This window comes from Haliaeetus albicilla, chromosome 18 (assembly GCF_947461875.1).
Source record: "Haliaeetus albicilla chromosome 18, bHalAlb1.1, whole genome shotgun sequence".
Lineage (NCBI taxonomy): Eukaryota > Metazoa > Chordata > Aves > Accipitriformes > Accipitridae > Haliaeetus > Haliaeetus albicilla.
The window spans coordinates 27,628,619-27,641,919 of record NC_091500.1 but is presented as its reverse complement, the minus strand read 5'-3'; the positions used below and the strand labels follow the sequence as shown (position 1 = coordinate 27,641,919).

Here is a 13,301-nt window from a genome sequence, read left to right as displayed (position 1 = left end):
TGAAACTTCAAACTTTCTGGCATCTAAAGTTAGGCATTTGTGAGCTCAGACCTTAAAAAATTTCTGGAGCTTCTAAGTCATGACTCAATAGCCTTTTTCTGTTTCAGTTTCATTGTCATTTTGCAGCTCAGGAACTGCTGTGAAACAGTTTTCCTTCCACCCTCCCCATCTCCCTGCTGTCAGACTTCTTTGCAGGTGCTGCTTTTCAAGGCTTCAGTCGGTAACTTTTTTTGTCCAGGTGTTACAGTACTGTCCAGCCCTCTCTGGCCAGACAAGTGCTTTCTCTCAGGCCTCCTTGGGACATGTGTAACCTCTTCACATTTCTCTTGTCAGCCAGCAAATACTTTTTTTTTTTTTTTTTTTTTTGCAGCTGACTCCCTGCAAACCTTCGAGCAAAATTCATTCCTTATCAGGCTGCCACAAAGCAGTCTATAGACTGTTCATTTTGCCCAGCAGATCAGCAGTTAAACTTCTACCCTGTTGGGCAGAAAGGTAGGAAGGGTGGATTTGTTGTAGATGACTTGGCTGAGATACAGTGCCACTACCCAGCTGTTTCTCAAGCTCCTGATATCCCTTACCGCAGTTAGGTGTTCAGAGCCTGCAATGCAGGTAGTAATTTTGAAGCAGTCTTGCATTGGTTGTGAAGACTGTGGCCTTCATAGAGGGTGGCCAGAGGAGGAGACGGCTCAGCTGTGGTGGTCCATTCTGTGAATGATGTGCAGAAGGCAGAGGAATGGTGGGACATTCAGGGACCTGTGCATATACTTTTGCTTCAGCTGCTCTGCTGTTAAATCCGTGATAGGGGTCACCATACAAGAGACATGCTGCCTGCTTTCCTGAGGTGGCAACGTGGAGTTGAGAGAGCTGGGTCTGGCCTTCACTTGCTGTTCTCCTGGCACCTATTTCTGCTGGGAGCAGCTGGCTGGATGGCAGCTGGCTCTGAAACTTGCCACTGGGTCTTGCCTGAGCCATGAGTCTCGGGGCCCAAGGATTGACATTTAATCTGCCTCTGCTTTAAAATAGTTAGAAGAATTCAAGGTCTGATCTTCTCAAAGATTTAAAGATGGAGCTATGTGGCCAGTTGTCTAATACTGACTACAAGTGGTTGTAGGATAAACTGTATTCCACCTGGGAGTTGCGATTCCCAGTCATTAGCCATTGTAGTAGACCTGTCATGCAGCATTTGGTGGGTTATACTCTTCCTGTATTTTATTCCTCAGCTGAACTCCTAGTTATCTCCTCTGGAGTTCTTCAGCAATTTAAAAAAAAAAAAAAAAAAAGCTCACTCTCAGGTAAGAAAATGAGTATGGAGTTTTTGGCATTTCTGGGACTCACCTGAATCACAGCAAAGATGAGAGGTATTAAGGCTCATTGCAGAATCATATTTAGACTATATCTCTACAAATAGTGGGATATCTGTAGCAGGATAAGATTTAGGAGCAGGTGACTCATCCATTTGATTCTCTTTGTCCTTAATCCCATAAAACCACCAACAAGGAACAAACTCCTCTTCTTATAAGCCATCTCACTGGATATAAAATGTCTCCTGTTCAAGGTTGTGACTTTTGGTAGCTCAGTGGTACCTGAAAGCTGAAGAGCTATTTCAGATTTTGAGCAGTAGTTGCCAGTACAGCTCAAACAGCTCCAAGTATAACCTTTTGTTTGTGCTGGCAAACCTTTATTTTTTGCCTTGTTCTCTATCTTATGCTGCTTTAATTTTTATTTTCTCTTTGGCCTATGTTTATCTCTCTGTCGTTCTGCATGTGACCTTTGGGCTATGCAACAAAATGCTTGCTGATTATCTTGTATGTTGTTTTAGTACCATGAAATGACACATGCTAAATGCTCCATTGCTTTGTGTTTTTTGTATACCTCCAGGGATGGTGACTCAACCGCTTCCCTGGGCAGCCTGTTCCAATGCCTGACAACCCTTTCAGTAAAGAATTTTTTTATAATATCCAATCTACCCCCCACCCCCTCCCTGATGCAACTTGAGGCCATTTCCTCTCATCCTATCACTTGTTACTTGGGAGAAGAGACCAGCCCCCACCTCGCTACAACCTCCTTTCAGAGAGCCGTAAGGTCTCCCCCCAGCCTCCTTTTCTCCAGAAAGGAGACAGATGTCTGAGACAGAGCTCCAGGTGTGGTCAGGTCTTCACTATATTGTGGTGGTTCTCATAGGCTTCAGTGGTAGTCTCTTTTGATACTTTAGAATATCATATTTCTTTGCTTTAGCAGACAGGTTTTAGAACAATTTTCAATTTCCCTTTTCTGAATCTCCAGTTTAATCCTATTACCTCTGTCTCTTTCCTTGCTGAGACCAAAATTACAACTTTATAGAATTCCAGTTAGCTGAAAGTGGTCATTTTGTCTTTAGTTACTCTCACTTGCATTTATCATCTTCCCTTAACATGGAATATGATTTCACATAAGGGTTTTTTTATAGAAAAAAAAACCCCACAACTGATATAAATGCAACTTGTCAGTTCTTTTGTCCTTGATCTTTTCTTTGGTTCAAGAGCATAAGTGACTTATAAAGTTGAAAAGTTTCTTCTTGGTTCATGGAAAAAACAAGCAGAAAGAATTGTTGATAGAGAGGTGATAGCTTTCTCAGGAACAGCTGGTAAGTATTGTTAAATTAGTTATTAAGTATCAAAAATACATAGTTCTTACCTATTTCTAGGAAGATAGAAAGGCACAAATACTATTAATAATCTGTAGAGATATATTTGGAATGCATTTATTCCTAGCTAATATTTAGAAATGGTTAAAATCTAGGAATAGCTGTAGATATACCAGATGCGTTCAGCTAAATTGACCTGGAATATGCAGCAGTAAGCCAGGATTGTTGGGAGCAGTGAGCTTGTAACCAGTGTTTCAGAACTGGCTCTTGGTTTTTTGCTGCCTCAATTTTTTTATGCCACTTCAGAGGCACGTGCTTTTCTGAAAAAGTGGATTACCAACTCTTAAGAAAATATAATAAAAATCTAACGTATGTACGAAAGATGGTGTGCAAGATCAGAGACTTTCCAAATTACTGATTACATTACAAAATACAGATTGTCAGCTGTAAAGTAAGAGTATGTGTTTATTCTGACCTATCTTGAATTAGACTTGATTTGACATTTTTATGACAGTCAGTGTGCTACTGATTCTAACAGGAGTTTTGAAATAATGGGTAATGTTTTAGGGACGTTTTCTGTTTGGAAGAAGGTGGTTATCATGCTGACTGTTAAACAAATGTAAACAGTTTAAAGGAAATACATACTAAATCACACTCCATTAAAACTCAGTTAAATAGTTTACTATAATTATTGTTTAGAAACCTCAGTGCCCATGTGTCTTAATTTAAATATGCACTTACATTGAAAAATTAAATTTGCAGTATTTTTAAGCAAGTTCTTAACTTCTGTGAAATTTGTGGAGGAAGAACAACATTGGCAGTGTACTTGTGGTAGACTATATTTACTTTAATACATTTTCAATTAGACAGTTAATATAGCAGGTAAACTTGAAATTGTTCATTCAAATGCTGGACACTTGTATTTAACATTTTACATAATGTCTGCTTTATCAAGATTTTAAGTCTCTTTTTATAAGAGTACATAATGTAATAATTTAATATTATTATACAATGATTTATTTAACTATATATTATTGTTATTTGACGTGTTGTTGTTAAACCAGAAGCTATATCTGTGTGAAATGAAATCAGTCTTGGTCCATTGCACTGCAAAGTCCTTCATCATCTTTTTTGATGAGAGAGAGATATTTTCAGGCGTAAAAACCATTTGTTTGTACAAACACAGCAATGTCATTTACAAAGACTACTTCCCACCCCCCTACCCCACCCCCCGTTGTGCTTTTCTGTAAATTAAGGGGGGCCATGTCAGGACCCAACTCAGTCCCATGTGGAAGCATGTTTTAAATAAGTGAGTCCTCTGGGCCTTGGCTGAAAGTCACTTTTCTAAGCTGACTAGAATACAGGTTTTTTTACTGTGAGTAAAGGGAGCAAATGTCACAACCGCACCTGTATGTTAAGTATGCTACAAATGCAGATACAAATCGAGGCCATGAAAGAGTGTGGTCATAGCATAAACATCTCCTTTGGAAAGAAACACGTTAGCGTTGTGCGTGTACGTAGCTGTCCGTCCATCAGTGGCACACCATATTCTGTAGCAGCCTTCTAGTCCCTTATGTTACAGGAGAAAATTTTTGAAGCGTTGCTGTCAAATTTAACCCCAGTGCCCTGAGAGGAGTCAGCAATGAGCATCTGTATTTTTGAAAATTCTTTGGAGGCTGATTCTACTTCGTTGCTGTATTATTCATTCTAGATCCCATCAGTAAAATGTCAGAGAATACTTCAGTGGAACTGGCCCCTGGGGATAAAGTCTCTGGGTTTCATTAATGCAATTCCTTTTCAAATAAGCAAGGGAAAAATCAATGGTAACACCTGATAATGTTTGGCAAGTCACTCCGTAGTTCTTTCTCAGCATTAGAAACCATACACATCTACCCCTGCAGATGTGTGTTGGTTTAGTAGGTTTTGCCTATCAGTAACAAAACTGAAGTGGAAGCTTAAAAAGATATTTTCCAAACAAAGTACACTGGTGATTAGACTTGCTTGCATTGTAATAGTGTATGTTTCTACCTAGTTTCAGGTGTAGTTAGATGCTTCTTGGCTTGTTATATTCAAAGCTACACAGAGATGCCGACAGAACAGGAGCATGAGAGGAGGATAAAGCTCTGTTTTTATAACAGTAACTTTGTGGACAGTTTTCTAGACAGGCTGGCTCTTACAATTTCTTTCACCTTTATCTGCAAGAAGGTTTAAATCTGCTGCAAAGTTCCAGTTCCCAGTACACAGCACCACTGCCCTGAGCAAGCTGTTATGCTTGTATGATAGTAGTGAAGCAGTAGGTTATTTATAGCTGAGAAATCAGTGAAAAATCACATCAGCTGCTATGAAAACTCCACATACAAATAAAAATTTGACCCCCAACGAGCTGTCAGAGCAATCTCTGATCCTTCACTTTAATCTTCCCTTCTGTGGGTCGTTGGATATGTAATAAAAACATATGAAGTGCAAACCAAATCTGCTAACTAAATCCCTGCTATTTGTTGCACTGCTTGCTTTTGGATTTGGAGTGTAGCTAATAGTTTCAAAGGCTGCTGCATATTTTTCTGCTCTGTCTTCCTCGAGTTACTAAATGAAACGGGAAGTTAAAATGCATGCGAGAATTTTCTATTGCTCATAAACACTATGTCATCTCTGTGAAAGGCCATCAGCATTACAGCCCAATGCTGAAGCAGTGATGTTTATTTAAGAGGATTGGTGGCCAGAAATAAGCCACAGTGTCTAATCAGACACAGGCCCTGCCTGGGCACTGTGCCACAACGTTTATTGCGTGTGCATTTCTCATAAGCAAAATGGCTACGTACTGAGGAGGATGGACGTGAAGTCTGGAAGAAATTACGGTGCAAACAGCGCTTCTTAACTTTCTGAGGAGGATTTAAGTGTATGTAAATATACTGGAATGAATGAGACTGTGCGACTGTGAGTTACCGAAAGCCAAATGGGGAATGTCTGTGGATGTGTGAGGGCTGAAAAGGAAGAACGGTGTTTAGATCCTGCCAAAGCTCCCTTAAGTCCGGCTGGAAGAAAATATTTCAGACGAAAAAGGAGAAAGAAATCAACTGAGGAGAGACCAGATTCAGTACAGGTTAAAGAAAATGAAGAAAAAAGCCAGTATGAAGTGGGGATTTCAGAAAACATTCGTCCCAAGGGTGTGGGATTGGCTGCTTCCTTCCCTCGGAGAGTGACAGTGGCTGGTAATGCTCTGCCTGTGAGTACAGACCTTTCAGCTGATCTTGTTAAAGCAAAAGTTTTACTGGGTGAAACAAGGAGTGATTCTCTTTGTGGGGACAGTTTTCATGGTGATAATCAGAGGCTCGTGAAGTCTGATGAAAGAGAGACATGGTTAAAGGAACAAGACAAGAGGAATTCAGAGGAATGCTGTACATGGAAGAGGAAATACTTGGAGGATGGCAACAGGAGAGAATTAGCATTCGTGAAGAAACCCAGTGGTTTTTGTTATGGAAAAGCAGCCAGCTTGGATTCTGCTATCCACATTTTAGGTGCACAACGTGAAGAAACTGGGTTAAACACAACTTCTTGCAGAATCATTGAAGATATCCCAGAAAGCAATAAATCTGAAAAGTTGCATCACTTTCTTTCTGAAAGCAAAAGTGATCCACTGCTTGAACAAAAGAGGTTTTATTCTTCTGATGCTGTGCTTTCCCAATTGCCAACAGAAAAGGCATTATTTAGCATTCCACCAAACAGGAGCAAGGTAATTATTTTGTCACAGTATATTATCTTTCAAAGTCAGCTCAGAATAAGTATTGGAACAGTATTTTTTCTGTTACAAAGTATCTTCACTTTGCTGTATATAAGCCTTTTACCCATGCTATGATACTACAGGTAGTCATAGGACAGAACATACTACTTTCTTTTTCATAGGTTAAGTAATACCTCTATACTTCAGGAGTATTGTTATATCCTTGTGCTGTTTTGCTATCTATAGTTTGATTTGTTTCCTAATTTAGGAAAGAGATTTTCATGTTAAAAAGCTTCTAGAAGGTGGAGTGAATTTTAGAGAGTTGTTTAAGTTCACATTCAGTATCTGCAGTAATTTTTCTTATCAACTCTTGATGGTCTTCTAATTCCTTTGGGTCTTGTATCAAGGAAAGGAGTATTTCTTTTCAGTTATGGCCAATAGGAACTGAAGTATGATAGAAATATGTAGGCAGCTTGAAATAGAAAAAGTGAACATAAATCATGTTAATATTGCTCTACACTTCCTGTAAAAGATCTTTCCTCCCAAATTGTCTAGATGACCTATTAATATTAATTATTGAAATTCCATCTTCCTGTGAGGGTGGGTTTATTTTCCTTTTACAATATTAAGTAAGTATGAGCTTAGTTGCAGAATATCTGAAGGAAAGCAAATTTTTGTCTGTCGGTATCCATGCTTACCAGTTCAATCCATATTACCAGTTCTGCCCCACTCATCTTCAGCGCAACTGAAATCTTCTAAGTGCCAATACCAGGATCTGGTCCAAAACTGATTCCCCTTGCTCAACCAAGACATCTGAGCTTTGAGTTGAGTGAACAGAGGGAATGGACATATGCCAAAGGTACTCCTTCCACCAAAGAGCTAACTACACTTCTGTTGTTTACATAATTTACTGTTGTAAAAAGAATCAAATAATACTTTTTCCAAGCTCAGTTTTTAAACACAGATAACACACCCAATTACGACACACAGTACACATTAGTACGAATAGCCTTCTAATACACATGGAGATCTTTGCCCTCTTAATCTTAGCTGGAATTCAGGAACAGCTTAGGGATGTTCTTTGATTTGAAGAAAACATCATTACTGAGTAAAAGAGTATGAGGCCTTGTCTGTTCAGACAAGCATGGCTGCTTTTTCCTCTATAATCAGAGTAATACAACTTCTAATATTGCTGCAGTTATTACTCCAACCAGGCATATACCTCCTGTTACCACGGGGGGTGGGTGGGTGGGCAGAGGAAGAGACTTCTGTTGAGCACCTACATCAACACTGAGAATTGTGCCGCTGATACTGACAAAACACTGCATAACGATGCAAATATGAAAACTACTGACAGACCAGGCTAAATGCCTGAGTTGCTGAAATGTCTGGTTTTCAGTTTGGTTCCCTTTCTCAACCCAAGGTTCTGAGTACAAGTAATTTTAAGAGCACTTAGCTTTGACCTGTAAACAAATCCAGGAAGAAAATTAGATTTCAGACTAGTTATTTTATAAAATCACGACTACTTTCCTTTTGATTGCTTTTGAGAACTGAACAAGCATTTGAATGTCTTCTATTTCAGTATAAAACAGTAAAGCTGTTATTTATAGAAATCCACAAAGTTCCTGTTATCAGCTTGATAACCTGATAACAAGGTTTGCATTACTAGTCTCAGGTTTTACCATTTTCTTGGTCATAATTACATAGATCAGTAGCCTCCACTCACCTTGTCAACTTACCCTAATGTACCCTCAGCATACACAGTGCATCAGACGTGGCTGATACTTGAAAGTGTATTGGCTTTTCAAACTGGGAGACAAACACCAGAGGAAGCTCATTGGTACAGCTGGCTAATTTGCACTTTTAACAGAGATAGGACATTTTACCCTCTGAAGCAGCATAGTCCTCACTACTGGAGTATATCCTTTGAGTTTCTTCCTGTGGCACATCTTCATATGCATATAAAACAATTATGATTTTGTGTTCAAATAAGTACTACTACATTACGTCTGTTTTCCTATTTGCAAAATTCAGGTTAAGTGGGGTGTTCTGAAGCTTCGTTCCTGACTGCTCACTACTAGCTTTGAGAGAACAGTTTTTTACTCTCTGCTGGGGCCTTATTTCTACATCCCTTGTTCCTGATACAGGAAGGTGACTTCCTCAAGCAAGATATGCTCTGATGCTGTTCTAACTCAGGGCTGTCCTAGAGCAGATGGCAGTTTGCATTAAGGTCAAGAAATTGTGAATCAAGACTGAAACAGGCTTCCTGCAGCAACTTCCCCTTCTCAGTAATGTTATAGCACAATGCAGGTAGAGTAGAAAATCAAGGCTGTATACTTTTGGCTTCTCTGCAGGGGGTACTGCCACTGTGATATTTGATGTCTCCTGTGTTGAAACAAGCCATAGTTTTCATTCAGTATCAGTAAAAGATAGCTACCAGCTGGTGTTACCAGCAGTTTTTGGTGGTTGTCAGCTTCTGTCAAAAACAATGACTTATGTGTATCACATTATCAATCATTATCATTATTTTTCCAATCTAATTTGTGGTAGTTTCAGTTCTGGTTTATGGATGTAAACATTTTTTAGAGAAAAAAAAAAAAAGTCTAATATATAAACAGAATCACTCATCGACTTCCAGTACTCAACTGTTGTCTCGGCTGCAAGTTCCTCAGCTGTTTTTTTGCCATGCATCTACATGGTGTTTAATACAGTGGATTTCTCATCTCCTATACAGCACTAATAATAATCTACAAGAAAAAAACCACATGTATTTGAGTCAGGTTAAAGGCAATATACTTGCTTTTAAATTAAAAAATGTAGATTACTTGTAATCAGCATATTCAGTAGAAAACTTCTGGCTAAATAGTCATCTGTTTGTTATTGCAGTTATCATTGCAAATAGTTGTAAGATAACAAGACACCTTCCAACTGTGTCCACCATCTCATAATACTGTATTATATATTCATGTAGTACAGTTAAAAGAGGGAGAAATGCCAGTTGGTCTTCTGGAACATGATCTGCAAAGGTGCAAAAGTCAGGAGTTTTGCTTTATTGGCATATTGTTGTTTGCTTCCTTGTAATACTCACAAGAAGCAGGTGCAGTCCACCTTAAATGCTGGTGACTGAAGGAGATCTATAATCATTGATGGAACTACTGGAGCTGGAAAGGTTCTGGACAGGTCATCTAGGTCATCTCTGTACCTGAAGGCAAGATAACTTAATGAAAACCATTCTTGACTGGTACTAGTTCTTCTGTGTCTGCCTTATTGGTGGTTTCACATGCTTCCTGAGTAATTATTCTATTGCTTATCTGTCTTTTGTATTAAAAAGTGGTTTTAGCTGAAAACGTGTAAGCTCATTTTAAACTCATTACTTCTTTTGCCATTCCCAGAAGAGTTAATTACCTTTTCTGCAACAGCATTTTACATATTTGAAGACTATTATCACGTCTCCCCTTGGTTTTCCTTAGTTTAGACTAAATAAACCCAATTTTTCAATCTTTCCTAACATGTCATGTATTTTTAGATCTTCATCATTCTTGTTTTTCTCTTATGATCTGCTTCAGCTGATCCAGTATTTTTTGAAGGGTGTTGCCCAAAGCTGGATTTGCAGCTCCACAGAGCCTTGCGAGAGCTGAATAGGAACATTTGAATTTATGGCCAAATGGAAACTCGCAAAGTCCAACTGTAACGTCAGGGGAGATGACTTCTTGTGATCACATGCAAGCTCAAATTCCATTCATATAACTATACTTCCCTCAACATGCTGTCAACAATCCTTTTCAAACGCAACACATAACTAAGTGCTTAGCTTAGGTGGAAAGTAGCATTTCAAAATCTCTCCATATTCATGTATTCTTTTTTCTCTTATTTCTTTGTGTTCTTCAGACTTTTCTGGTTTAGGGCTAGCTGACATTAGAATACATTTCATTATACATCATACATCTCCTAGCCCATTATATACTTTTGTGCAGTTAAGTACATTATGTCAAGTCTAGACTTGCTTCAAAACCTTTGGGATAAGATGAAATCAGAGGGAGGACTCCTCTACTGTTTATACCAGTCTTGCTCTTCTTCTGTTTGCACTGTAAAAAATGAGCCACAGAAATCCAGCACCACCGTTGATCTCTTTTGGATGGTGTTCTCTGGTCTGGTATGTTCTTCAGACTCAAAACTGCATCACTGAAATCGGTGCAACCAAAGAGCTTGAGGCTTTTTGGTATATGGATTTTGTATACTGTGTGATGCAGAGGGAACTTACAGGCAGAGAAAAAACACAGTGGCAGAGGTGAACTAGTTCTCCCAGTTACAGACAAGAAATAGAGTATTTAGCGCCAATTAAGACTTTGATCCTGAAATACAAGGGCTGTGCAGAGAATTACCTCTGTCACTTTTTCTTGCATAACTTGTAATTCACAGGCTTTGAGATAATTTGGAGAACTGCATCTCTAGCAAAGAACTGTTCAAACTCATGCAAACTCAGTAATTTGTTCCATGTTTAAGGAATAATTGTCCTCTAGTAACAGTTTATAGCAGGTAAATGATAGGCTTGTGGGATATAAGAATGAAAGGTTCACACAAACTGTTTTCTTTGAAGGATAAAATTTGAACAGTAAAAGATTTGATTGCCCCTTAACTTCTTTTCTGGTGTAGCATTCCTAATTTAGTAGTCCTTTTTCTTTCCTGTGGCAAATGATGTTATAAATGTTGATAATAATGCATAGTTGGTAGATGAGTATCGATACTGTCCTTACGGGGTTAACAAAGGAGAGATGTGCTCTTCCTTCTCTCTGACACCTTTTTTTGTGGGGTTGTATTTTACTTTTTCAGTACTTCCAAGTTAATAGGGCATCTTGCAAAGTAGACCTCATATTTGTAAGTGTAATAAAATATAGCTCTTTGACCCACAGTTTCCCTCGATGTATTTTTATACTTCTTAAATATGAATTCAGTGTTTATGAAAAAGTCTGAAATCTTAGCCTTGGAATCTGAAAGAGAACAGAAGTGCTCAGGCTGTTTCAGGTCTCAGGCTAATATTGGCGTTCCTTAACTGTACTGAAACGGGCTACTTCCATGAGGGAAAAGCAGTCTCAGTTTTTAAACCCAGTCTAGTCTATTGCTTTTTCTTCAAATGGCCAACAAGGGTGCCAAATGGTCCTTGGAAGATTTTGGATCGAAAACCTGTTGATCTTAGGGTAATGAGCTAAATTCATGTTTTAGCCATCCAAAATTCAGATTGCAAGCTTGCCTAGTGGTCACTTCCAGAATAAGAAATATTCTCCTGTTTGTGACCATAGCTACAAATGTTGTTTCAATGTAACAACAGATACAAGTAGGACCTTCAGAAGTTGCCTGATGTCTGAAATCACTTGTTGCCAGAGGAATCTAATGTGCACTCAAATATGCTGCATTTGCACTTTCTGCAGTCTGAAATGTACATAGCCATTGCAGGTCAATTAACCGTGAAGGAGGCTAAAGGTTTGAATTTACCAGTAAGGAATGGTGATTAGCAAATCTCATTGTTAGCTCACTTAGTTAGAATACATTAAAGAGTGTGATACTTAAGGGTTACACACGGAGGACTTTCTGAAAATGACAAGGAAAAAATTATAGGGGTTTTTTGTTGTTGGGGGTTTTTTTGCTAGACATCTGGCACTTCAGATGACATCACCTCTTTCAGAAGCATTTTCTGGATAAGTGGTAAATGGTTGACTTCATTTATATTGTGGTCTGGTTGTGATGAATAGAAACTAAAGCTACTGAAAAAATATTTAGTTTGCTTTCTTGCTTTGAAATACCAAAGAATAAAGGTAAGCAACAGAAAGGAAATCTTAAACTGCAGATGAGCTCCCTAGATTTTACAGGAAAATTTTCAGAGAGATTTTCAGTGGGTCTTTTGCCACATTGGATTCCCTGTTGTCTTCACTTATAAGACTCATACTGTCTGTATTTTGTGTGATTTCATGTAGTAAATACTCTGCAGGATTTTGATACCTAGAAATTAATAATCAATCACAGCTGCATGTGTTTCTCTTCAGCCTTTTAAACAAAAAAGAGGTTATTCTTTTTTCCTCTTTGATTTTTCTTTAAAATGTGCAGTGTTGTAGCTGGAGACAATAGGGTGCAAAAAATGCCATCAGATCTTCAGAGGTATTTATGGGCTAGTTGAACAGTTAAAACTACTTTGCTTTCTAGCATGGTGCTTGTATCTTTCCCTTACCTACAGCCAGCAGATATGATGGCCTGTGATAAGTATCTGAAGAACTGCTTTCACAACTTGGTGTTTTGTGGATACTTGCATAGAAAATAATGTAAATTAATTTGTTCCTAGCATTAAATTTACTTCCTGTTTACTGTACAGCTGAAATGCTCATCGTCCCCTGGAAGCGTGAAAGGTGGTTAAACAGAAATCTTAGAGAGCACTGCAGCAGCTACATTGCCCTGACATCTCCAGGCTCTTCCTTTAGTCCCCTGCTTCCTAGTGCTTTCCACCACCTCCTGTTAGGCATTGACATAGCAGCATCGGTAGGAAAGCTACATCTCTTTGTTCCTGGTACTGTTTTGCGTGGCTTTAATGTTAGAAAAACCCGTAATTTCTAGCCTAGCCTGTGTGAATTCCGCTAGGAAGAGCCCAGACAGAAGACGCCTTTGCGTGCAGAGATTTCAAGGCCAGGAGACATCGTTGTGACCGTCCCATCTTGACCTCATGAACGTAGCTCCCTGGTTTACGCTAGAACAGGATTGCTGGAGTTGGCACAGCTCCAGAGTTAAGCCTCTTTCTACAGCTAACTTGAGCACCTACCTCACCCCCAAAGTTGTCTGGCCTCAGGCTGGCTCCAGAGCTGAAGGAGACCTGTCTCTCCCCACGGTGCTGGCTGCCGACTTGGGCAGCGCACCCTCTTCCAGGTGGGTTCGTGGGGGTGCTTTGGTGTCCACCCACAAATCTTGGTGGTGTCTCAA

General features: G+C 39.1%; 1 protein-coding gene across 16 annotated transcripts in view; it reads left to right on the top strand.

Annotated features, from left to right (window-relative positions):
• The window catches only part of DST (dystonin), a 307,062-nt gene that overhangs the window by 124,709 nt on the left and 169,052 nt on the right, over window positions 1–13,301 (top strand). Inside the window, exon 1 of one of the 16 annotated variants that reach the window (XM_069805991.1) lies at window positions 5,423–6,353. The exons of the other annotated variants lie outside the window; for them this stretch is intronic. Coding sequence (XP_069662092.1) covers window positions 5,577–6,353 — 777 coding nt within the window. The 5' untranslated portion in view covers window positions 5,423–5,576. Of the gene's footprint in view, window positions 1–5,422; window positions 6,354–13,301 lie in introns of those variants that run through there. 16 annotated transcript variants of the gene reach the window in all.